Source organism: Cydia pomonella, chromosome 9 (assembly GCF_033807575.1).
Source record: "Cydia pomonella isolate Wapato2018A chromosome 9, ilCydPomo1, whole genome shotgun sequence".
In the NCBI taxonomy this organism is placed as follows: Eukaryota; Metazoa; Arthropoda; class Insecta; order Lepidoptera; family Tortricidae; genus Cydia; species Cydia pomonella.
This window is the reverse complement of record NC_084711.1, coordinates 19,518,050-19,546,013: the sequence shown is the minus strand read 5'-3', so window position 1 is coordinate 19,546,013 and position 27,964 is coordinate 19,518,050. Positions and strand designations below refer to the sequence as shown.

Sequence of the window (27,964 nt, the reverse complement as noted above, 5' to 3'; positions counted from 1 at the left end):
ACGCGTGAATTTTCTACCCCAGAATTTTACAGACCTATTAATAACTCCATCTAGACTAGATTCTATGTCGCAATCGCGTGCGACCGCCGCGTAACTCAGCGAGGCGTCGTCATCGAGAAATGTAATTAAGAAGTGTAATTGGAGCGAGTTTTGTCTCCAACGGGTAGAATTGCTCGACTGGATGGGATTGTACTGATTTTCGAATTGAAAGTTTGTTTGGTGAAGTGATAGTTGCAATATAATTGAAATATATTTGCACTTGGACAAGCAATAATTCAATATCCTTGCTTTCTAGTAGCTAAATCAAGGTATCTACAAGATTTCTCGTCATCTTAACAAAATAACAGGAAGGCATATCTGAACACATGGTAAGCTTAAAGATACGGTTAGTTTGTATGTAAAAATTGTAAGCCCCAAAGAACTTCATAACCTTTTAAATTTTAAATCATCACAACTTACCAACATAATCCCTCGTGCCCAAAATCTCTCTAACATGCGCTCCGGACTGGATAGCCCGACTGATTCCAAAGTCGCAAATAAGTAGCTCTTCTCCCCCTCCAGTGAGGAGCAGATTCTGTGGTTTCAAGTCCAAGTGTGCGATGCGACGTGCGTGTAGATGTGCCAGGCCTTCCAGGACATGGCGGAGCGCCCGGCGCGCGGCGCCTTCGGAAAGACGTTCCTCTTCATCTAGGAGACGCTGGAGTTCGCCGCCTGCGCATAGCTCCAGGACTATGGCCACTTCGGAACGTGTCTCGTAGACCTGGAAGAATCCAATGGTAGTTTAGTTTAGGAATTAAGGCGTTGGGAAAAATTGAGTAGTTAGAAATGGTGGGAGCATGAAAGGTGTTCCTGAATTCACAAAACGATGGTCTCTTTTAGGTTTCAATCATAGTGAAACTACAGTTTCTTGCGAAAAAGAAAGTCAAAGTTTCAGGATTAAGGCTTGTTCACCACGTTTGCTGATCAGACGACCTTGGGCAGGAAAGCATGTAATGACTTATGCAATCTGACGACCCGTTGTCAACCCGCGCCCAGGGCCAAGACAGCGACCTGTTGTATCTCCCTGGAACTGCCGGCTGGGTGTCTTCGTTGTATGAACTTGTATATAAACAGATGACATGAAGGATCCTTACCTCATATAGTCTGACGACGAGTGTGCAGCCCGCGCGCAGCGCTAAGACAGCGACTTTTAGTTGTATGTTGACAGTTTCCTGGAACTGTAAGCTGCGCGTCTTTGTTTGCAGATGATCTGGGACACGTCACATGAACGGGTTGAAATATCCCTTACCTCATGTAGTCTGACGACGCGTGTGCAACCCGCGCACAGCGCTAGGACAGCGACCTCATGTTGTATCTCCCTGGAGCTGTCGGCGGCGCGTCTCCGTTTGCGGATGAATTTGGCTGCGTACTCCTCGCCGGAGACCAGGTGGCGAATCTTGCGGACTGATGCGAACTTGCCCCTGGAAAAATAGGTTCATTATTAGCATTCGTTTTTAAAACAATAAACCTAGTTTCTCCTTTGGGTGAAAGGTTAGATGACAGCGGACATAACGTTGGTAAATAAAAGGTATTTTATATTCTACTCATGAATTAAATTGAAAACCATTAGTACCTAGTTTACTTGACACATCTATCTGGTTTATATTACTAGTAACGACAACTACTGTAACCAGCCATTCCACGAAATAACACGTTAAATGTTCAACACATCATTTAAAACTAAATTCTGGGCTTGTTCCAGACATTCTAATTACTGCAGTTACGTGTAGAATCCGCTTTCCGTTTGATTCATTTACGAAACATTTAACCTAGTTGCATAATATTACATCCCAATTTAAATAAAACTATGTGTTTAGGTACACGGTCCATATTGTTATCAGCCTCTGGCATATTTATTGCGAAAACATTTAACAAAGTTGCGTACATTGATTTAATTTATGTAAGGAAAGTATTTGGAGTTTATTAGCCATTGACATATTTATTCCGAATTGTATAATATTTATATTTCAATTTACATTTCACACCATATTAGTAATCGACATATTTATTTGAACTATTGTATGCCATACTAAAACTTAACTGAAACTGGACCTTATATTTTTGAAATAAAGATTATGAACTGTACAATTGACGACAGTAATTTATATAGCTCATTTCAGCTCAAACCAGCATTCCAATAGCCTTAACTAAACGCGACCCCGCTCGGGAAATCGTTCCCATTAAAGACAGATAAATGTTTAGAATATCGACGCGTGAGTCACCCGCCTAAAATGGAGATAAACAATCCACCCCAACATGGCAACACTGCCCTTGCGGATAACGCAACTTACACAAACAATATCATAAATATCTAGACATACATACACCTTATTGGCTTTGAAATATGGTGCACTATTATATACATGTTTATGACGTCTAGTACTGCGTCGTTCATTAAGATCTCTTTTGAACTAAATGTCGTAAGTAACAGAAAATTAGTATGAAGTCTAGGCGTTTTCGATTAATCAGGGTGGTAGGAAATGAGGCTGGCCAAAGGACGCTGGACTAGTTTATGCGGTGCTTTATCGCTAAGTAATTGAATTAAAAGGGCATATGGAGCGTTGCAGATCATTTTCTAGTTGTTTAATGGAAATTAACTAAGTAACTAGCGAGATTATTTGGTATGAGGGGAAAGTGTGTGTGGTAGTTATAATGGAATAAACAAATGTCTGGACACAATTATAATTTAGATTAGATATTATAGGGATGAACACTGTAAAAAAATATTTACTGCACACCTCCATATATTACATAAGGAGCCGCGTTTTATAGTTACTGACAACCAACAATGCCCAGCTTAGCTTAAACCATTGAAGCCAGTGTCTGGAAATTTGAGACATAGGTATACCTATTCTTCAAAAGTTGCAGAGCTCCACTTAAAAAGGTTTTTTTTAATCATTCCCTAGTCACTAGGGAATGATTAAAAAAAACCTTTTTAACCGGCCTAGTGTAGCCTAGTAACTAGGGCCTAGTGGATGAAAATTAGTTACGGAAACTACTTGCAATAATATGTATATAATTGATAGACTATATTTTAAATTACAAATGGTTTCGAATTACGTAGCTATTCTACCGTGCCTAGTTTACCTAGATTAGGACGCTGGCGCCGGCGCCGTGCCGCGGGCAGCTGTCAACGCGCGTGCGCGGGGAATGCAGGGGAAAGTGGGAACTTCGCCACCGGGATAAATCAACCTAGCCGACGAGTGTGACAGCTCGAAATTGGAGTTGGAGACAAATGCGCACGCGTCTAAATTATTTACCTGTTTCTATCTATACATGTTTGATATGCATTGGAGAAAAGACGTTGACAGTCGCACTCTCTGAAGATAAATAGATATATTTAAACTAGACTACAGCAGGATAGTCGAAGAATTAAACATTTTGAAAGACTCACTCGAGTCCTTTTTATGTAGTGTTTCACTTTTTTGAAAATCGATTTAAAATGTAGCCCGGGCCATATAATCGAATCGATTGATCAAGTCATTACTTTTTTAGGGTTCCGTAGTCAACTAGGAACCCTTATAGTTTCGCCTTAATGTCCGTCTGTCTGTCTGTCCGTGGCTTTGCTCCGTGGTCGTTAGTGCTAGAAAGCTGAAATTTGGCATGGATATATAAATCAATAAAGCCGACAAAGTCGTATAATAAAATCTAATTTTTTTTTTAGGGTGTGTTTTGTAGGGGTTTCTACAGTGTGGGATATCGTTGGAAAGGTCTTTCAAAACTAATAGGGGTCTTTCATCAGGGGTCATTTCTTGATAAAGTGAATATATTTGGAGATAATTGCTCCGAAAGAAAAAAAAATGTGTCCCCCCCCTCTAACTTTTGAACCATAGGTCCAAAAAATATGAAATAATCTTGGAAGTAGAGCTTAAGAAAGACATTAAATGAAAACTATAGCGGATATGATCAGTTTAGCTGTTTTTGAGTTATCGCAAAAAGTTTCCCCTTCATAGTAAAAAGACGTACACCCACAGTTCATCCCTTGGTTAACAATCTACCATACTTTAAGCTCCAGTTTAGCTTATTGTGACGGAAGAGTAACTACGGAACCCTACTCTGAGCATGGCCCGACATGCTCTTGGCCGGTTTTTTAATAATAAGGTCATAAACATCCAGACACATAATGATAAAAACCCGCAATCTAATAGTGATAAATATTCAATAAAAAAACATTTGCAAATAGCCACTAGTACAAAATACAAAACATCACTTTGATAAGCCTACACAAAGAATGATTAAAGTATACATAGAACTGCGGTAAAACACCCGTAGAACTTAAATAAGTAAGTGGGGTTAACCACGTGTAGTAAAGAGGCCAATGTCAGCGCGGGGGCGTACAATGGAACCCCACTCACCCCGCAACCCCGTGCCGGTTTACTGACCCGGTCAGCGCCCTCGGTTACGTAAGGGTAGTTGTGTTTAACGTCTGTGGGCTGAAGTTATGAATGTGTATTGTGAAGTAGTGCTATGGAATGCATCCAATATTAGACTTAATTTTATTGAGAAGTATTTGACTTTTTCATGATGTGCAATCTGATCATTTTCACATCATGAAATGATCGTTTCTAAGATCTGGCCACGACATCATGCTGCTTACTGGTAGTTAGGGTGCAGGAGGATTTTTAGGCTAATCCCAACGTTTGCATAAGAAGCTTTATTTTTCAGAAGAACGTACTCAATAATTCTTCAAATTTATTATATACTCTACATCCCACAGCGAGTTCGTCAATATTAATAAAATTGAACCCTAATTCTTACCATAAGGGCCCGCCCTTCAGCGAGTAAAATCAATAGACTTCTGCCCTAGAAATATGTAGGCCACGGGACCCGGATATACCTACATAGTATTTTTACTAACAAAAAATCAAAGATAACGCGGGATCAGAGTTCGTATAAAAGGGTGAGAAATTAACGTAGCTTTGGTGACAATATATTTGGAAAAAAAAATAACGACCCGCACGGAAAAAACTATTTCATAAAATTCATACTATACTACTAACATGCTCCTTGTTTGAATAATTTATCAAATGAGCGGACTAATAGGTACAATGCTGACTGTTGATTGATTAATTATTTTATGTACAAAGTTAAGCAGAAAAAACAAAGTAAGATAAAAAGCTGAGCTAAGCTAAGCTGAGTAAAAGCTGTCATATCACCTGTTTTGTCCTTATTCGTAACTTGATTTTAAATAAATAAAATAAATAAAATAAAAAGTCATTTATTGTCGCAAAAAATAAATAAATAGTACATACAGCAAGCAGCAGCAAACATTATTGACTAATCGTTTTGACTGAGCAACTTGATTCGACTAAACAATCAACCACTCTATAAGCATTAATTACAGCACAGTAGCAATAAGTATACAGCTTTTAAGAACTATGATAATGTACCATATAGAACTATTGTTTACATTCAAACTCTTAAGTGCGACAATGGGCTCGGAACTCAGCTTTTGCCGCGAGTCTGGTGACTGCACAGCGCTGTTTTTCAGCCCGTACCTATCTCTTTGCTTATATAAAAACTAAAATTACTTGCTAGCTATAGGGAGAATACATGCCTTTATAGCCTGCGTTCACATTAAAGTAGGTGCTCATTTAGGTATTTATTTTGCAACATTGTAAAGCCAAACCTAAAAACATTACGGATTTCTAAGACTCGCACACACATTCACAGATTCGCATGCAGCTCTGAACCGGATTTTTGCTTGATTACACGATCAACGTCTAAATTATGTATACATTTATCGCCTTATCACAATGAAATAAGGTACAATACTGTAGACATATCTTTGAAGATATAAATGTTAATGCCCCAGGCGGCATGCCGCCTGCCAGGACCGCCAAAATTCGCCGAATCGCTAGCACCTGCTTGCCATCTGCTGGCCAATTCCAAACAGAATCTCGCCATCATCCTGCTTACACCCATCATATCTAAAAAGGACGGAAGACGAGACTGCTACAGTTTTCGGGATGACTTACTTTGAATAGGGCCGTACCGGTTTTTTTTTCTAGAGCGGCAGGCAACAGTGAGGATGCTGTTTATTTTCAATTGTGCCGCTCGCAATATTCCGAGTTTTTTTATGAACGCCTTGCAATCATTCAAGTTCGTTTGTGAACCGGTCGAATATGAATCCTGGTCCAAAAATATAAATAGATTGTGATTATTTAAGTTTTCTACGATAATCGTTTTTTTTTGCAAGAACATCGACGTCGTACAATATTTTTCTATTCTAGGGAGTAACAAAACTGCTGTTCTTGCACACTCATAAATCGAAATAATACGTCTCAGCGCAGCGCATACCTAACAGTCACGTTACATTACAGATATCAGTGCTAACTTGTCTTACACCACTTACAATGAGAAATTGATTTAAAAGGGTCAAACGGGATACCTACTAACATTTTGTAAATTTATTAATTTCCGCTACCTAAAAGTAGTCTGGAAGAGATTGCTTATTAGCGATAAGTTGTTTACCTCTACATGTGTTTTCGTTTTCTTTCTGTATTGTTTTCTTTTATTGAGGTGTGCAATAAAGAGTATTGTATTGTATTTTATTAATTTTACCCTATGTTTCAGCTAGGTTGCATCATTTGTGACCACACATGACGCGTGAAGCCCACTAGAAACGAAGGATAAGGTATTATGAAATAATATCACGTCAGAACTGTTCAAATCACAACATATCCACTCACATGATTCCGATTTTAACGAAAGGTGCCCTGAATTGCTCTGCCATTTCGCAGATACGACGGCACAGTGTCGTGATATCTTCAAAAATCGATAACTTTGCTTCTGCTTAAGCATTTGGAATGATTCTTTCGGTTTTATAATGGTAAAGAAACAAAAAAAATTATTTTCATACATTAGCTATTTGCTGTTATAATAAAAATAATTATTAAAAATTCACGAAGTTTACCCAAAGGAATAATTTCCGAGTTATAGTAGAAAACTATTTTTAATAAAAAATCTAAATCGATAACATATCTTTTTTTAAAATTCAATTTAAAGAAGGCTTAATAAGCTTTTAATTGATACTAAACACCTTGATAGCTCACCTATAAAATTGCAGAGTAAAACTGATTCAAATTCTGATAAGGAACTTTCGAATTGCTCCACCTGGCGTGTAACTATGTGCTATATTCGTGATTTTTTTGTGGCTAATTTAGACACTGAAGTACAAAAATATAGTAAATAACCGTTTAAGACACTAATTACCTTGAAATAAAATATATAATTTATGTAATTATGACAATGATAGTGGCTTTATAACTTAAAATAACAAAAGAGTATTTACATACCTACTAAACTTTGGTGTTTTTAAAACGGCCGATCACCAACAACCGAACTAACTTATAACTACACTAACATGTATAATATATGCACCATAACATACAGTTCACAACAAATTAAGCACAATAAGCAAATAGTAACTATTAACACATGAAATTATACTGATTACAAACGTAAATAAACAACACGGCGGCTGGAAAACTGACCTGCGCCATGTCAAAAACAAAGATGGCTACCTATTTAGGGCGGAGCACAACAGTCGCGCGGTGCAGATGTTCAACAGAAATAGGAGCTTTTAACACATTCACTGCCAGACGAAAAACGGCAAGCTACCCCAGGATCCGGGCAATATATATAAGAAATATTAGTATATAGAAATTATAAGTAAGTAGTAACAAACACCCCAAAACGCGTATGCAACGTCTAGTGTACCACATGCCTTACGATCTGCAAAAATGCTTTAAGCAACCACAGTTGCTGTGTTTGTACTTACAATTTTCCGTCACATGGTTTGTTCGCTAATCCTGGATAATACACAGTGATTTAATGCATTTTATTGTTTATTAATGTAATTTAATAATCGAACTATTTAATGACTATAGGTTGCTCAAGATATATTTGGTAATCATAGAAATCTAGGGCATTAAAATAGGAAACACGCCAAAAATCTACAGAGTTATTGGTTTGAAGTGAGATTTTATGGTCATCAATATTAAGTAGGTCTAAAATATAGTTTTAATCTAATAGACCAATAAACGCGGAGTAATTTAATATATAATACTAACAGAAATATGTAAATTTGAATACTTACGGCATTTTAAAACACGCAGCAACTTTTAACACTCGCACTTTCCCGAACAACTTGCAAAGTAACATAGATAAAAAATACTGTGGTTATGTCTATGTGGTTGATTTTTTTTTTTAATATTGTCACGTTGGTATTCTGTATTTTAATAAATGTTTACACCATATCTGTGCAGCCCTTCACAGATAAGAAATAAAAAACCGCATACACTCCGTTCGCAACTCGAGTTGCAACGATCATTTTAGAGGTGCGAAATGTTGAAACCTTAGTTGCTGGAATCATGTGAGTGGATATGTGTACAAAACGCGAGAGTTTAAAGTGTTTTATTAAAGTGAGATAGTTCTAAGATCTTCAATTGCGTCAGATCCGTCATCACAATACAGGTCCTTATCAAACAATAGTCTACGTAAGCCTAAATCTCGGCAAGAATTTGCAACAGCTTACCTAACATAATTGCATTGCGTACTGATACGTCCAAAGCGTTTATCGAATTGCAAAAAACGCTATTATAGATTACTGCTTTTTATTCGTCATTTTATAATTGAGAAATGCTATAAACCGTGTTTAAATGGAACACTTTACTTTTAAATTTTGTAACGTCTTAAGTGGCCATTGATTTCATAGAGAATTATCTTCTTTTTGTTATCAGATATTAGGAATACTATAAAGACGTTTAGAGATAATAATCTCCTCTCACCGATCGGGCGTCCATTTCTACCGAAACAATGGCCTAGCAATTTATCAGCGAGCATCTTGAAGCCTCTGAGATACACTTAAATTGTGTAACTTCCAGTAGGAAACTTCTGTTGCTTAATTTGTACTTTGTCCCAAGATTGTGACATGATTATCTACTAACACTGAATGTGGTAGTTCTTCTCTTTTGTTATATTCAATTTACATAATATAAACAGTAATTCATTTATTTAATGTTATGGCGTTAATACATCATTGGATATTACCTACCTATAGTTTGTTACGCATTTTCGCTACAAGGTGTTTTATATCTTTTCCCATCAGGGAACAATGGTGTTCCGGACCTTTGGGCCGAAGCCAAGACGTAGATGCCCTTTTGACATTTTAATGAAATGTACACCGTGTGGATGCTGCCTTTGCCCGTGTCATGGAACGCACGCAGAGTCAGCACCCGCCAGGGTGTAAGGACTATTGAGAGTTGATGGAATCTAGAATGAACTAGGTAGTAGGTTAATGGGTGATAGCGATGGACTAAGTACTGAGCTATGGGATAAAAAACCGGACGCCTGCCTAATGAAACGGTATGCAATTATATTTCCGGCAGACGGTGACTCGCCCTCACAAAATGGGCCCCCGCAAAAAGCGACATCTAGGAAGGCTCAAGGGCAACACCGGTGTGAGCGGCTCAGGGCTACAACCGCGAAAATCGAAATTCGTCAATTGCGGGAATTTTTCTCTGTCACTCTTGTTACGTCTTAGTGAGAGTAAAAGAGAAAGATCCCCGCAATTTGCGAATTTCTATTTTCACGGTAGGCCCTCAGGGGTGTCGAGAGGTATGCGCCGCTTTCTACCCAGTGGCTGTAAACTTATCAACTCGCGTCTTATGCATCTTTCACTTCCACCCTAAGCCAATCAAGGCTAAGGCAATCCAGAGGCAGGGAATCCTGTCCCACGCACCCTCCTTGCGGGTAACAGAACTCCCCATCAGGAGTACTCGTGGGGTCGTTACTCCCCAAGAGCTCGCCACAAGCTGCTCTGCCCAATCTTTTATATTATTGTTAGATTATAAGACCATTACATAGGTACTTTTCAAACACTAAACGGAACATGGCGAAATACATTTTGCCAATGTATTCACACCCGCATTACCATTTGATTAAACAGCAAGGATATAACCAACTAATCATAACGATGCACCCACTTATCAGCAAGGAGCTGTTCGTAACTATTTAAACGCAACAATATCAAATGGTGGCAGTCACTGTATACTCAAGTGTAATTGCTTAAGTTTATCACAGTCTGTGTGGTCGGGGCTAGGGATGGCATAATTCTCATCGCAAAGATCCCGGAATATCGGGAATCGCGGGATCACGATTGGTACGAGGGAATCTGTAAGATGACTACAGAAGTCTTAGCTAAGCCAAGCTTCTTATGAAAAACGTATGAATCTATCCTCCTCGTCGTACTAATTTATGACATATTCCACTATCTATTTTGAACTTTTTTTGTGTAACTAAAGATTCCAAATTTAAAAAAAACAACTGCTTCTGGGTCTCAGAATGCTAAAGAAGAGATTTTGTGGGAGCATATATCGAGAGTGAGATCCAAGACTTGTCAGTTACTTCGAATCCAAATAACAAATGCTGACAGAGCAAGTACAATAAAAATCTTCGCTGAACTTTTGTCGGGAAGCCCATAGTTTTGTTTGAAGTCTATGCGACTGGCAACTTCTAAAAGAATACGATAAAATATAACCTGATTAGACCCCTTCTTGATTAAATAGAGCTCCTAAGTTCTATGAGGACACAGATTTAATTATATTTTGACTACCCATCCGTGACCGCTATAGCTGGCCGAGCGGTTTGTGGTGAAGAGGTTGTGGCATCTGCCACAATTGCAGAGGACAATGGTTCGATTCCAGCCTTGGTCACTGGAGGCCTTAGTCACTTTTTCTTTCGTATTTGACATATTTCAGTTCTCGTAAAAAACTGCTACGAAAATTCCATGCAAAGGTTTGCTCTTTGAGTTGTTCAACTACGGTTTTGCGGGATCTCGTCAATATCGCTGTACTCTGTCGATAAAAGTCCCGCAAACACCGGGATCTAGATCTGCCTACCCTATCCAGAGCAATTGGAAGCGAAGCGCAAGTATTATTTACGATAGCCGTCAGCCTCATGAATATGCGAGCTCTGGATGTTGATAAAACGGTCATTTTTTCATATAAAACCGCCCGAGGCGCTCCGACAATAATATAAATCATATAAATCACAATCATCACGTGATAAATCCGAGCAATGGAGTTGAAATCATGATTGCGGCGATTGATTGAAGTCGGCGTGTTTTTAATCAGCGCCAAAGATGATGTCCGTGAGGGAACATTGAAATGATGATTCGGCTAGCAGTGATGCAATCAACATTTTTGTTTATTACTTAAGCAAAGAGCTCATGATTGAATTATTATACCTGATGTTATATTTGTAACTGGTATTCGAGAAAAAATAATTACTTTTAGGGTTATTAATACTGTGAAGGTTTGGCATCTTTACAACCTTCTTTATAGATAGACGGTGACAGGTAGTAGGTTTATTTAAATTTAGTACTCAATACTCAATGTTTTATTGCAAATTCACAAAGTGGTTGTACAGGTGGTAAACTTATAAGCTAGGCCTTTGTGAACCCTGTTGGGCACTGCAATATTATTATTTACAATTCCAAGGAGAGGAGAATTTGTGATTAAGTATCTTTTAAATAATAATAAGTAGCAAATATACCTATGATAAAATAAAAATTAAATTTATGTCAAAAATATAGACTTCGAGTCAAAAGTATTCGGATAGAGGCAGCGATCAGTGTTGAATGTCTTTAACTTAGCTGACAATATAGTAAACAAATATATCACTACATCTTATAAAACAAAGTACCCCGCAGCGCCTGTCTATATGTTCGCGATAAACTCAAAAACTAATGAACGGATTTTCATGCTGTTCACCTATCAATAGATTGATTCTTGAGGAAGGTTTAGGTATATAATTTGTTAAGATTCACCCGTGCGAAGCCGGGGCGGGTCGTTAGTTACGAATAATAATCGCATGTTAGTTTAAACCGAGAACATCCTCCACAATAGACCGTCCCTCTTTACAATACACATAATTATCAATAAGACATCGGCTAATAAAACGTCCATAAACAGACTATACTTATTTCTTACTGCTGTATTCGTATTGTGGAAAGGTACAAAAACTGTGCATACAGGCTATAAAACACGAAAAAATATCTTGTTGTTTTTTATAGATGCAGCGGTTGGATTGAATTATAAAACTCTCGATTATAAGCAAAAACCAATAAATTCATGCATTATGTGCATCGAAAGCGTTCACTTTCAACGCCGCGCTCATCCCACAAATATATGTAAGTTGGGCGGCAGCCCGTGTGTTTATTCATTTATTTTATAATTAAAAATTTCAACCAAGCATTCCTTATAGGTAGTTCATTTTTTAGCATTAGAAAGAAGGTAAGCGATATTGAGGTGTCTTTTTATTAAGAATCACTTTTGAAAAATGAGTCTCAGCTAATATGTAACAATTATAAATCATAAACTATTATGTACATTCTTTTGCTTTCATAAGTAATATAAACTAATATTTATCAAATCAAATCATTTATTTCGCATAAAATGTGGTACATAAGTTATTTACATTAAACACAGGAAACACAGATTTTTACCAGCAACTAGCATGCAAAATATGACAAATAATTATTTAAAATAACAATAAACAACAAAAAAAACATAAAATATAAAACAGAATCTAATATACTACAACTAGATATTTACAATGTATAAAGCGGTTTTCAATAATTTTCAATAAAAAGACACGTCAAGATTATTTACCTACGAACTAACTATAATGCTACATATACTAACGAACTAACGAACTAAGTACATATAATGCAATAAGAAGCGCAAACATAGGTAACTTCGATATAGATAAAATCGTCAATTAAAAATTGGATGAAAGAACAGATAAACCTTGCAGAGATATTTCAATATATTTTTTTCTTATCCATTCAAATTTGTACAGGATTTATTTTTACACAAACTCGCAGCTTTCATTCATATACGTACATTAAATTTCGTAAAAATATTTTGTATAATGTTAATATCCAGAGAGAAAAATGGGGATTATAACGTTTGTATGGACAAGCGGTCGGGTGATTGCGCCCACTTTCGTTTTAACTTAGTATATTTTTAACTTGGCTGTAAACTCGCGTAAACTGTAGATTCTGTTGAACCTCTTTATTTAAACGATTAAGAACTATTACTTTGACTACCACATCATACTTTTCACTCTCATTCACTTACCAACCCGTTACGTCACATGGGAACCAAGTCTCGAAACGAAGCGAGTTATCGGCCGCATCAACCATCGATTACGTTGCGCAACGTCACTGCCAAGGACGGTTTTAGCCGGTCAGCGAACTGCGCTTACGCAAGCGGTGTTCTCGGCTGCACCCGGTAGCCGAGCCGTTTAGTGTGGGGTGAAATTGTTTATGAGTACGCTGGACATCACTAGACTAGAGAATCGCTTGGCAAAATACGATAATCAAGGTAATATAGTCGCTGGAAAACAATAATGCTGATACAATTGTAGTGCGGTTACAGCATTATTGATTATTGCTTTCCAGCGACGCGACGATATGTACGATGTACGTCGTAGTCGAGCTTTTTTTATGTTTGATAAGTAATTTGATTAGGTCAAATCTGAAGCAAAAATTGAACCAGTACCTGGGAGCTAACTGACAATCCTTGATAGAAAACGTCAGCAATCTAAAGTTGAATAATGTATGGAAAATAGTCACGTGATTTTTCGTAGAATTTGTCATTCCCATACATTTTTTATTTTCGCTTGGCGTTCGATGATGTACGATTGTCATCTTTTTATGATATAGGAGGCAAACAAGCAGTCGAATCACTTGATGGTAAGCGATAACCGTGGCCCATGGACACCCGCAACACCAGAGGGGTTGTGAGCTGCCGGCCTTTAAGATGCTCACGAGACGCTCTTTCCTTGAAGAATGTAAAAGTAATGTCTCTCTATCACATCCATATGAGTGCGACAGAGAGACATTGGCGTTTCGTTCGCTACGGCGCAAATGATTGGCATATTGGCTAGACCCCCTTATCTGATAGCAGAAAGGATGAATGATCAAAGGAGACCGAAGATGGCTATAAAAATCTGTAGGTAATAAGCAGACGTAATTTTAATAGCAATTTGGTGCAGCGGAGTTGAATTAACCGACAAAATAGCTTCTTTTAATTTGGAGCGGTTAGAATCAGCTTAAGAGAATACCTAATAAATGTATTATAGAAGAAATAACAATAGTTGTTAATTTCTCGAGCAGTCAAAGCTGGCGCCGGCGTCAGAGCTAAAAAGGCATCGTTTAGAAGTCAATGTGGAATAATCATATTTGATGCCCGATTTGGTTGCGTGCGAGTGTCTTGCTGTGCGGCCGTAATGTAGATATTATCGGCAGTTTCCTGACTTCAATAAAACTATCCAATCTCAGATAAATCTCCTGAATGTGCGAGTTGTCAGAAAACTTAATGTGTGTTTCGTTGTATTTCTCAATGTTTAAATGCTCTTAGGTACTTCATCACCCATTTGGGCGCAGCAGTGGACCCGCGAATGCTTTCCAAGCTGCTACTTATTTAAATAAATAGATATTAGGGGACAATCTTACACAGATCGACCTAGCCTCAAGGTAAGCAAATCCTGTACTTTGGGTACTAGGCGACGACACCCACAATAAATACTTAGATACATAGATAACAAACATCTATAGCTAAGGAACAAATATTCGTGATATACACAAATAAATGCCCTTACCGGGATTTGAACCCAGGACCTCCTAATGTGGGCAGGTTTACTACCGACTAGGCTAGAAGGTCGCTTATTTATTATTTAGCTGAATATTTCTTTGGTAGCCGTTATAGCACATGACTATACTTATAATTCAATATAAAGATTACATAAAATCGTGCAATTTGCGTTAGGGCTTATTTAGATGGTGCGAGAACTCGCATGCGAGTTTCATTACATTGCGGTATTTGAGCGGTCGGCTGAATGGGATATATGTAACCTCAATAGTCCGCAATGTCACTATAATCGCATGCGAGTTCGCGCGCCGTCAAATGAGCCCTTAGTAATGGGTGTTTTTAAATTTTGATTAAAAGTTTCGGGCGTTTATCTTAAGTCACAATACTGCATGATAATTATTTATTGTGAGTATGTGTGGATAAGGTGATCGAAACGGGACGACCTTGCCGACGTTTAATTGCTATAAACAGTGAGATGCGCGGCCTTCGACCAGCTGGGCTTATTTATTAGTTTTAATGCCAGTAAATAAGGCTTGCTCATATGTATCAAACTATATATAGAAATGGTCCTCTTATGAAGGTATCAAAAAGCTTATAAGTACTGAAAATTACTAAATCATACTTTACCATCTCTATTCCGTAGTGACTTCTGACTGCGTAGTCATATAAAAGGAATATACTGTTTGAGAGAGCAAATATTTTTCTTACTAAGCATACTACCCTCCTACGCCAAATAGCGCTATCTCAATAACAAATGATTTTGAAAATGGAATTATCAGCTATAGAAACTAAAGCATAAGTTAGTAATGAATTAGCTCCAGAAATAGCCGCGAGCAAAGACGGGGTACGAGTATTGATTCGTTTCAATAAAATCTTGACTGAGTCGTTAACCTTTATGGTCTATTTGCAGTCCGCGGTTCAATTCCCGGCCCTTAATCTAGGGTTACCAGATACAAAAGACTGGAAGATTATTAATTTTTGGAATAAAATACTGACATTATTTTCCATGTGAAATGAAATAAATGATTACCTTATCTTATGTCACATTTATATGAGACTTATGAGGAAATGTGAATGGACTCATCGGAAGATCAAAGCTGGAAGTCGGCAGCAACATGCTGAGATGAGGCCATTTCGTGATACTTTATTATTTCTATGTTTAATAGATTGTCTGTGTGTTAACGAATAAAAATATTTACATTCTATTCTATTTTTTCTATTATATTTGTCAATACATAGAATGTGTTATTAGACATCCCCGTTAGAGTGGTATTCCAACCCACGAATTCTTACTTTACTCTTAAAAACTATTCTCCGGAGGACTCCATACTCAGGAAGCAAAGCACTGGCAAATTTTCAATATGATATGACTATAGTTATTTGATCTATTCACACAAGAATGAAAGTTTTTTTTTGATGATATGGAAGGAAAACGAGCAAATAAAATCGCCCGATGATAAGCAATTACCATCGCCCATGGACACCTGCAACACCAGAGGGGTTGCAAGTGTTGCCTGCCTTTAAGATAGTACGCTCTTTTCTTGAAGGTCATTCCCAATCCTGGAACTTTCTTTCTATATACTTATCACATTTCTTACCGTTGCAAAATTTCCGAATAATTCGAATTGTAACGCCTGAGTATGGTAACCCTGATATCAACGCTTTAATGTAACCACTGGTGCACAGGAAGTTATAAAAGCTCATAAACTGACCGATTGGAGGTAACTTCCACTATCACTAACTCTCTCACTCTTGTCGTGACCACATAAGCGTGAATGAGAAGTTTTACGACCTCGGTCGTCAGTATACGGGCCGGGTGCACCAATCGTTGGTAGCTTGACAGTCATCATTACAATCTTATTGTATAGAAAGTTTAAAAATAGTGTGTCGATTTGGTATGACCATGTTATTATGTTAATCAATTAATCACAGGTCCTAAAGTACGAAGCAGCTCCGTTAATTTTTAATCAGTGATTTCTCGGATCTGGGATAAAGAGTTTATGCTCAGTCAGAGACTACGTTGTGCTCGACTTGCTGATAACGATGCAGCAAATAATCCGCTAACTTGTGTCCTAGCTGCTCACCGTAAATGCTGTTTATTCAGTACCAAGATCTGATAATCGAGGCTCCGGTGATGTTCCAGTTTACGCAACGTGCGAACAATAAATCACGGCGTCTCTGTTCGGTGCGCGAGCGCAGATAACGCTGGGATCCATTCGATAAGCGCTGGCGATTGAGAGTAGTGTGTCTCCTGAGCGTCAGCGTCTAGTCAACTCTATGGCTATGGTTAGCGCAACTGCGCTGACTAAACACTTACTGTTGAGCATAGACATGTCGTCGAGTACGCCACTTGTCCCGGTTCTAAGCTAATTTCATGCAGAAGTGACCCGCAATCTTCCGACCGGTGGTAGTGATTTGGTCGACCTAATGAGCCCACGGATGCCAAGCGCTCCTTTCGTCCGAAATGGGCCACCATTCCGTTAACATTTTGGTCCGCCTTCTATCACTCTGCCTGACGGGTACCTTCGACTAGGCTTGTATAAGTATTACACAATGTATATATCTTAATTTAAGGGAATCTTTATAACCGCTTCATTCCCTAACTAGAGCCGCTAGCGTAATATCAGATAGCGTATTGTATCTAATCTAAGGTGGCGCAACGGTTACTTCGCAGCTAAATAAGGTTTATATACCAAGGTAATATTTAACAAGTAATGTAAGGTGCTACTGTGCAATCCGTCAAAAGTTCGGCAATGAAGTATGACACTGATGGAACTAATTTATTTATAGGTAGACAAAGAGTACAAACAAATTACTGTCAACATTTCTTAATACACAGATGATTTATCGATACAGACGAAAAATTTAAAGATCTATGCAATAATTTCGTATCTACGAGTATAGTATAAAAGCGGGTTGCAAAATGCCAAATCGAAGAACTGATTACGCGGGTCTACACAGAACGAGCATACGCGCGAGGCAATTTCCTTGCGCACAAAACGGCCAGTGTAGACGCCTATTAACCTATTAACTTATATAGCGTCAGAGGAATCGTTGCTAGAAAACGCCAATCAAAATTTAAAAAAAGAAACTCATTGAGATGGTCACGTGACTTTTCATAGCATCAATCATCCCGCAACATATTTACTTTTTGTATGGTTTTTGTCGATGTAAGGGAAGGGGGAAGTGCGCCTACCTTTAAAATATATATTTGTCCAAACTATTGTCAAAGATAATTTAGTCATCGCGTCCTTTGTCAGATGATAGTTTAGATGCTATTGTGAATTTAAAAAGTCGTCAGCCGGTTGTATCGCGGTAGAAAGTCTGTCAGTTGAAGATATGAAGTATGAACATGTAAAAAAAACAGTCATCGCCTCCCGATCAATATTGTGTCCGATTATATATGCTCCTGAAACGCGGTCTATTAGATCTAAACCGGGCTCAAAGCCGACAATGTGGTAAATTGAAGTAGAAATCTTATACGCCGTAAAGTGCCTGGCCCTTATATCAACTGTAATTCCTTAAATCTACATGGTTTTACACTGCATTTCTAATTGCAAAGTCGAACCTTAACTAGTGTCAAAATAAATATGGCCGTAGACCGTAACTTCTGCAACAAAGTAATGCAAACACGAGCTAGGCACGCTTGGCTCGCTCGGACAAGACCACCGTGTCGAAGCACATGCAAATTAGATTAATTAACATTCTTACTTTACCTACTTCAAAATAAATAAAGTACGTTTACTAAAAGGGTGCCTTTAAACGACGTTTTGCCTTCCAGCTCGGTTAAAAATACGCTCTTCGATATCATTCATTTAGGACATAGTTCATACACATTTTGTTGTATGCCTAACTCGTTCGCGTAAATACCAAATACGTGATATGTATATTCCCGGTTCGTGTGATCTTTTTCTAAAATGTTTTGTGAAGGACTTTTAAAAGCATCTGAAAAGTTAACCTCCAAACAGGAGTCTTAAGAGTCTTCGATATTTGGTGTACCTTCTATGATCGTTATTACACCGAAGTTTAATTTGGACGTCCTAACATTTAAATTATAGTTATGTAAATTACGTCCTCCTCAAGTGTCACATTCACATCTTTTAAAAACTCAACATAATTATAGCCTCAATAAAAGATTATAAAATACATCGTATCTCCGTACGATTCTCAAACTAACACAGACTACCTACTCAACTAAAGGCCGGCAGTACTGTAAATATTTTTTTTATTAAAGGTGTAAAGGCAGGTGCAAATCGTGCCGGGTTTGTGATTTTTAAAGCCGCCATTTTAAGAGGAAGCAGGTGCAGCGCGTGCGCTTGATATTAAAATTCCGATTTTTATTATGTATACGAGTTTTGTTTTAATTCTTTTAGCGATGCCGCAAGGTGCGGAATATCCTTAAGGTCAGTTCACATTAAGTTTATACTATTTTATACCTAGACAGCCATTATCAAAGCCGGATCTCAAAAAACTACGTAAAAATAAAATGCGACCACGAATTTACCTATCTTTTAATACTAAAGATCTTAAAATCCAGAATCTTTTAGGTCTCCGGAATCTTCAAATTTATATTTATTTTGACAAATCAATTTAGAGACACTTGCTGCGATCATAATATGCGGAACATTGTCTGAATCCACTTGAATAACATAATACTATGGATTCTTATCATTTCAAATATGTTAAGGTTAGGTAAGAACTGAATTTGGCCCATTTTATTTTAAGTAGGTACACTTGACATCATTCAGATTTTGGTCGCACTTTTAACAGACAATTTTGTACATTCTAGAGCTGTAGCTCGAACACAGACATTTATGTATTCCAACAATAATTCACGCAAAACTTCCGACACCTGTGAACAAATACGCGCACGCCGAAGGCTGGTCGTTCGAGTAACAAACGAGCATCGCTTTATAAAGCCAATTATTAGCTCTGGACACAGCCACAATGGCTAGACACAGCATCTTTTACCTGTCGCGCCCACTGCATTGTGTTACGGTGATCAGGTCTGTAGACAAACATTGGTAGGGTTGCCATATGTCAGTATTTCCCCTGAAATGTCAGGATTTTTGGTCCTTTGTCAGGATTGTGGGGAAACTTGGCGAACATCAGGGAGAAACCTTGGAGAAGAAGGGAGATGACTTGAGAAACCTCAGCTAACCACTAGAAGCTAGCTAAAAATTTTGGAGTTGGGTAGAGGAACAGAGGGAATATTATGCTAGAGCTAAGATTAAGGGGCTGTGCTGTGTGCTACAAAAGGTTTTGGAATAAGGGACTTAATTAGCGCTTTTCTACTTTATCGTGGTAATCATAACGGTAAATTGTGAATGTTTTGTCCACACTGGAGAAATTACGGTCCAGGAAAGGTCAGGTATTGACTAGGGAGGTATAAGCAAGAACAAAAAGCTATTGCTGACTTCATTTTACGCGTGTACAATAAAGACAAAGTACTTAAAATTATATGATTAAGCCGGCATTGAGTCTACGTTTAATCTTATATCTTTAAGCAACTTATATAACGCATGTATAATTGAGAGTGCTTCGTGGAATTTTTCAGATGAATCTCTGCCGCTTCTTTCCGCAATCGTTCTCCGCGACAACATTTCCATCATCACCACTTAGATGTTTGGCAGTCCTCAACTGTTCTCCAAAAACATCCTGCATCGCACAACTGAACTGTGTGTGGTGTGATATTTCCGGACCGATATGAACTTTCAAGCTTTCAAAATAAGAGCGTACACTCATGGTGAACGCACACAATGCACTTGCAACCCCTCCGGTGTTGAAGATGTCCACGGGCGATGGTAATTACTTATCATCAGGCGATTCGCCTGCTCATTTAACTTCTATATTTTATCTCATGAAACTGAGGTGGTGCCGTCTCCTCTTTGCTACTTCGGTCTCTACTGTTGAAAAAGAACTAGCCTTTCACCAGGCTTTTGCCTTGTTCCCGGCAATTAATGCGAATGAATGTGAATTCCACAATCCGTAAAACTACCCAAATTGTCCAAAACTAATTCTGATATCTTCTTTCAGGTGTTACTTTTATTTGAATGTTGCATTTCTATGGAAAATTATTTTCATAAATGGCAGAAGGACTATAGCTGGGTGGTTTTACGGTTATTAAACCAAACAAGGATAATATAAAACCTAGCCATATCGCCCCCACTAGATATTCTAGGATTAGCATAAATCTGAATGCAAATCGCGGAACTGTAAGCTCTAATGCTTCGCCAGGTAAATAAATATGAGAACAATCGACAATTAACTTGATATTTATAACTAGATTCCGCCTAGGATGCTAATGTTCTTGGTAAAATATGCGTTGAGTGGAAATTATACGCAGTTTTGAGCTAAATGCAAACGTTTAAGCAGTTTAATAACGGAGATATTGAAGGCAAGTCGGGAAGGAGATCGTGGAAGAGAAAGTTATGCATGAGATTGTGGCAATGCGAATAGTCAATGTTTTTTATATAAAGGCTCCTAAAATAATTATTTTTGCGTCTTAAAGAATCTCGATACCGGTCTACTATGATGCTTTTATGGTCTACTTGATATGCGTAGGTATAACTAACAAATCAAATTGAAAAAAGGGATACAAAGTTTTAGATAAGTAATGCAGGGAATGGGAGCCCGAAAACTCAAGTCGGGGATCTGGCAGATTCCGTCCAGAACTGGACTCCTTGAAGGAGTGGCCAGACACAGCACTGGACAAATATCAGTGGAGAAATTGGGGAGGCCCTTGCCCAGCAGTGGGACACAACAGGCTCCAAATAATAACTTTGAATGGTGTTTTATTTTTATAAATAATATAAGTCGTTTTAGATGCACTTGACCCTTATACCAGTGAAGACTGCGCGTAGGCGTTATGGGACAGAATATACCTACTTACCAGATTTTTTTGTCGCAGAATGTGTTGTCTCGGGCAAGTTTCAATATAAGGAAAATAACGATCTTAATAAAAGGTAAATACAATCATCAAATAAGGACTCAATAATACTTGTTAGACACTAAATATTTGTTTATACACTGTCGATCTGCCTTTTTACTGAGGCAGTTGGTAATCATTTATTGTGGTCAGCTACTGGGTGATCATAATAACTTCTGACTGTATAATGATTGAGTTATTATGGTTTACTATGGACCTGTTGAAAACTCAGCTACTAGAAAATTATCGCGTAACTTCTTTATAAACCGCTATAGTTGTTAGAGACCTAAAGTTACATGGATTCAATAAACGAATCGATCACCACTCATCAGCATCCCGCGCAGCCGCGGAAGCGCCTTTACGCCCTCGCGGCGGCTTTGAGACTCGCTTAGCGTATACTTAGCTGTACTTAGCCCAGCTAACGAGGCATTAATGTATCAATCAAGCCTTCCGCGTATTGCTTGAATCCCGTGGGAGTTGGAATTTTGTCGTTTTGCCTTCATTAGCATTTATACTGGATTATTAAGCGTTGCGTTTGGCTAGTCGCTAAAGTTGATCCGTGTGCTTTATTTGTAACACACCGATCCCTAACCAAGGTTTTCATAGTGAAAATGGAATATCCTGACATCACCCTAATTTCCTAACATTTCCTGAACGGTTATAACTCCAAAAATCATCTCCATATCTTCTTCTTCCTTGTCGTATCCCCATGGCTAAGGGACGTAACGACTGTGGACACTCTTCACCCGACGTGCTCTCCAAGCCTAGTAATCTTACTAGCCTGTAATGTGGTTTTTGTCTCCGACGTCATTCTGTCCACCCAACGCATGGCCATACGTCCATCCCCACGCTTCCTTGCCCCGCGGCCACGGCCAGTGATGAGCTTTTCCAGACTATCTGGCCCTGTCCTGCTCCGTATCTAGATTTTTTTCAATTTATTAAGCATTCGTTTTTGCCAAGAAAATGTCGCCATCACCATCGCCACCAAGTGCTGTAGCTAGAGCACAACCTTCCCTTTGCTCTGCCCAATATCAAACTTTTAGGTAGCTTCTAGAGGTTAGTTGTAGTTGCTAAAAAACCCTAACATTCGCCAAGTCCTCCGCAATCCTGACAAAGGACCAAACATCCTGACAGGTCAACCCTATCTCCAAGACTTCATGGCGTGCAAGAGTATTCATTAACTGACAGACGTACCAGCAATACTAACAGGGGTAATTTGTATTGTAATCACTATGGTAAGGGGAATCGTTTGATATATGGAAATGGAACAGTTAACTTTAGGAGCTCATAAATTCCAAAGTTCTTTTGTCTCTGCCCTCCTCAATTCCTTTTTCTATTACCTAAAGTCATCAATTTATCCTCCGCGAAAGAGAATAGGTACTTAATTATGGGTCAACATGTAAATATTCTAATTAAGTCGGTAGTTCGATCACGGAAATATACAGATGGATGGTTGTTATTGTTACTGCTCAATTGGCAGCCTCCTTCTAATTAGAAAGAGCAAGATTCACACGAGAAACAAAAGCGTTTTGAGCGGAATAGGTCAATAGGTTGTGCGATGTTTGGGCCAATTTTTATTTTGTTATGAATTATTCATTTTCCTCGGATATATAGATAAAGACGACCTATTCATTCTGCGGGATAAGCACGTTCGCATTTTTATCGCCTGTCACCATACCTGTCATGTTCTAACAAGTATGTAAGTGTGAAAATGACAGACATAGTGACAGGTGATAAAAATGCAACCAATATGGTGCAAGCAGCTCTGGGCAGAATAAATACAAAATCCCGATTTCGGGCAAAATAAAATGTATCTAATTTTCCGTAACTTAGGGGTTTTTTTTATTCTGTGTGACTTAAATAATTATACACGATGTAACAAAAATAGTGGGGATCTGTTTAACGGCATTCACTATCGTGTTATGATTAGAAAAAAGTAGAAATTTTTTTTTATATAGAGGTCGTCCAAGTCAACCCACCATACAAAGGCCAAAAATCTTAGGCAACAAAAGAATGTTTCTTCTACTTTTTCCTAATCAGAACACGATACCGGATATGCCCTTAAACAAATCCTCACTATTTTTACGTTGTACAAAACGTGTACATACGTACAACACATTAAGTTAGTAAATCACAAAATTCCGGAACAAATATGGAACAACTAAAGTTACTGAAGCATCAAAGAAAGCTGTCAGCAAGGTCGCCAGTCCACCACATAAAGCACAACAATGGTAGAAAAAAGTCAAGAATGCGCTCCCACGCCGCTCGAAATCCGCTCTAAAAACGTGCATTGCACGAAAGTTACGAAATATCCTATCTTCATAGACAACTTGTACGACATATACCTTTCTAAATCTAGAGAACTACAGGCAATAGTCTACTGTAGACAATATTTGTAACAATATTTGCTTACAACAATTGCGAATTTTGGAAATTGTTTATTGATACAGATGTTTCTCAATGGGTTTTAATTTTTAATTAGATAATTATATAGTTATTGCATCAAAGGGAGATTGTAGAAAATTTTGATTGAAAAACATATTCCAACGGCCAAAATTCTTACTTGGTGCTTACTCCTGGATTTAACAGCAATATATTTAATTCATTCATCTAACAGTCGTTTTGGTGTTTCGGCTGTTTCGATTCGACATAGGTATGGCTTGTATGTTGGATTTTCCTATTTAGGCTTTAGAGTCTCAATTCCTACTAATATTATAAACGCGATAGTGACTCTGTCTGTCTACATCTTCACGCTTAAACCGGTGAACCGATTAAGATGGTATTTGGTTATTGAGACGGTTTGAACCCCGGGGAAGGACATATGATAGTTTTTTATCATTCAACATCCACATTCCACGCAAACAAAGTCTCGGGCAGAAGCTAGCCCTGATATAAAAGTATCCAATATTGCTCAACGACGGTAAGTACTTAAATGCAGAATATTGCAGGTATTAGATTATTTACTTGGTCTTGTCGGAACAGGCCCTAACTATAAATCAAATTAGCTTGATTGTCGGATGTCATTACGTCAAGCAGCGATTTGCCAGCAATATAAATCCAATGGGCCATTTGACATTTCATCAGTAATGTAATAAGACGGAAGAGGGAATTACTTCCTGCGTAGTTTACTAAACCTTTGCAACTTTGCATTACCCAGTTTGTAGTAAAAACTATAAAAACGTGGCGTGCGCGCAAAAGAGCGCAAGGCCGATCCTTTGTATCTGTTCGTGTCAATATCCAATATAGTTGGAAAAAAATGCACGCTTCATACCATTATAAGATGAATGGGACGTCGTATAATTTTTTAGTGTTCATTCTATATTAATTATTAATCATTTCTATTTATTATCAAGAGCAATATTTTTTTTATTCTCAATACCTATTTTAATTTTTTTTGGACGTGAACAAGAAGAACATATTTCGTAATTCCTGATTTAAACTTTCACGATTTTTACACATTATTAAATTATAGAACGGGACTTAATCGCAAATTAAGTTCTAAATGTAAGCGTTTAATTATAGAACGGGACTTAATCGCGTATTAAGTTCTAAATTTACGTATTTAAACGCGATTAAGTCCCGTTCTATACTTAATAATTATTTTCCTTTCTTTGTTTATTTACCAAACTGCCAAAAAATACTGTCAAAGATGCAAGAAAAAATATTTTGAATACAATAAAACATTTATATCAAGAAAATGACAAAGGATTGCGTAGAATTCCAATGAACAATGTTTTGAAATTAGCCGTTGACATGACTGGTACTGATATTTTATTTGACTATACAGGACATATATTGCAAGCTTCTTGTAGGGACACTATTTCAGGGCCAAAAAGAATCTTATTAGGCTTAATGTATCTTATCAAACCAACGCGGTTCGTTTAGCACTGTATCACGCTACAAAAAAATTACAGTAACTTACTACTCCCGATATGTCCAAGCTTAAATAAAGCTTACCTCGTTATCTGTTCTTCTCATGTACAACAGCAGCTGGCAAATATACTTATTACTGCCCTAACATGGTAGATGACATGTTTATGAGACCACTTTTACATTTTACAAGCGATAATAAGATGTTTTTCAAGCATTTGAACACGTAGAGTTCCAACTGCATTTTTTCGCAATAGTAAAACCTTGTCAACGTGGACTTTTCCTTTTAACCGCCGCCTGGCAATTAGCGGACACACCACACCCGTCTGGTGTCTGGTCCAACCCGTGCCCGTGTTGCTTTCTGCGCCCGGTTTACATCCACATGGGCGTTGGATTTGTGCAGGAGTCCATAATAGTTGCATAATTTTCAACTACTTATAGCATCCTTGTAAGATTTGTGTCCCTCTACAGTGAAATTGTTCTTAGTAAAAATGTTACATTTCGACGTACAAATTAATAAACAAATTGGGTGAGGTTGAACGGAATAAAAATCTATGTATGTACTACCAAATTATGACACTCTGTGTGTCATACACAATATGATACAAAAGGCCAAGCAAAAAAAAGATCACGGTAACTGGGATGTGGTTCATTTTGTTCGAATTTTCGCTAAAAACATCTAAAAATAGATGGAATTTAGTATTTATTTTACAGTACATATGGGGCTACTTTATAGCACTAGTGCGAGAAGTAGCATATTATGTTACTGTGTCGAACATTTAAAGGGCCATATGTACTGTAAAACGTTGTACGATACATGTGCGAATAGGTAATTCGCAACTCGTGTCGATTTAAAACACTCCCTTCGGTCGTGTTTTAATTTATCGCCACTCGTTTCGAATTTCCTATTTTTCGCACTTGTATCGTAATGTACTATTTAAGCTTTAGTGCCAGGCAAGGGGTAAATTTGTTCCTGCGTATTTTGCAAGTTGTTGTAAATCAAATTCTAGAAATTGCACTTTAATTGAATAATCTAATAGTGTCATCACTACTTAGTTTTTTGGAAGATTATTTAAAAATGATTATTGGAGGCAATTACACCATTCAAGGCATTTAAGTATTTGTTTCGTAAAATAGAAATGGAACCTTTGGAAGTCGTGGAATCTTATTGGCTAAGCCGCGTAGAAAGCAGGTCCTTTGCATACGGAATTACCATAGAAACATACATGCTTTTACTAGAACACGGCGGTTTAAGTCAGCAGGTATAATAGTATAGAGGTATGTCGTACAATAGTCGGATTAGATAACAAATTGTTTAAATTAGTAAACGAACGAAAAAGGTTTCATGAATTATTTGTGACAATATTTAGTTACAGTGGACACCACGGTAGCCACGTTATGGTATTATGGGACGGCACATACTGAAGGGAAGATCTAGTAATGACCCGAGAGAACTGTTGGATGATGGCTGCCCATAATCGATTGTAGGCGAGATTAGGGGAAGGCCTTGGCTCTTGCAGTGGACGTCTTTGACAGTAATTTTAAATACTTGTAAAAAATATGATATACCAGTACCAGACACCCACACATACACCACATAGAAGCTATAGAACCGTTGGATGTTGGCTGCCCATAATCTATTGTAGGCGAGTCTAGGGGACGGCATTGGATCTTGCAGTGGACGTCTTTGACAGTAATTTTGAATATTTGTCAAAAATATGACATATAAGTACCACACACACATACACAAAGAACCTATGTACAATTTTTTATTGATGTAAAATATCTGCACAAAAATTATCAAGTTATCAAGAAATACATTTTCCGTTAGTCCTTACTTCTGAGACATGACATTGTCCGAAAAATCACAGACGTCCCCTAAAACAGATTTCCTAATCTTCCATATCCCCTTTTTTGCAACATCCCAGACCTTATGGAACTTTCTCCACACAGGTACCGACAGGGGTTCTTTGTGCGCTCGTGAGGTCAGCAGATACGATCAGCCCCTCGCCCCGCGAAAGGTTATCGGGAGAAAGTGGCCTCACGACAAGCCGCCTGTGGGGCCCGACAGCCCGAATTTTGCCATAAACATAAACATTGCTGGAGTGCGCCAGGTGGATTATTGATGTGTGATATAAAAGATTATCTATTGCGAAGTTTACGATAAAAAGAAAACTTTTCAACTAGACATGTTACAGTGGGAAGTTTGACGAATGTTTGCCAGGTGAGGTACTGCGAGTTATAGCAGTAGTATAACACTTTTTGTATAAAACATTAACAAACACAACAATATGACTAAGATTTGTACAAAGATGAACTTCTCCCTTTACAAAAAGATATTTTTTTTAATTATAAGGGTTTAGTTGAAATATTGGAAGTTATGGATACATATATAATACATTATTTTATCAGCAAGGATTTATTAGTTGCTAGATCGCTCTAAAAAGATACAGACGCAACTACA

At 37.9% G+C, this 27,964-nt stretch overlaps 1 protein-coding gene across 2 annotated transcripts in view; it reads right to left on the bottom strand.

Annotated features, from left to right (window-relative positions):
- LOC133521624 (death-associated protein kinase related) overlaps positions 1 to 27,964 on the bottom strand; it is a 359,879-nt gene that overhangs the window by 7,894 nt on the left and 324,021 nt on the right. For both annotated transcript variants that reach the window (XM_061856692.1, XM_061856694.1), the window contains exons 2-3: positions 1,289 to 1,460; positions 460 to 760 (exon numbers count right to left, since the gene is read on the bottom strand). In XM_061856692.1, the coding sequence (XP_061712676.1) occupies positions 460 to 760; positions 1,289 to 1,460 (473 nt within the window). The remainder of the gene's footprint in view (positions 1 to 459; positions 761 to 1,288; positions 1,461 to 27,964) is intronic.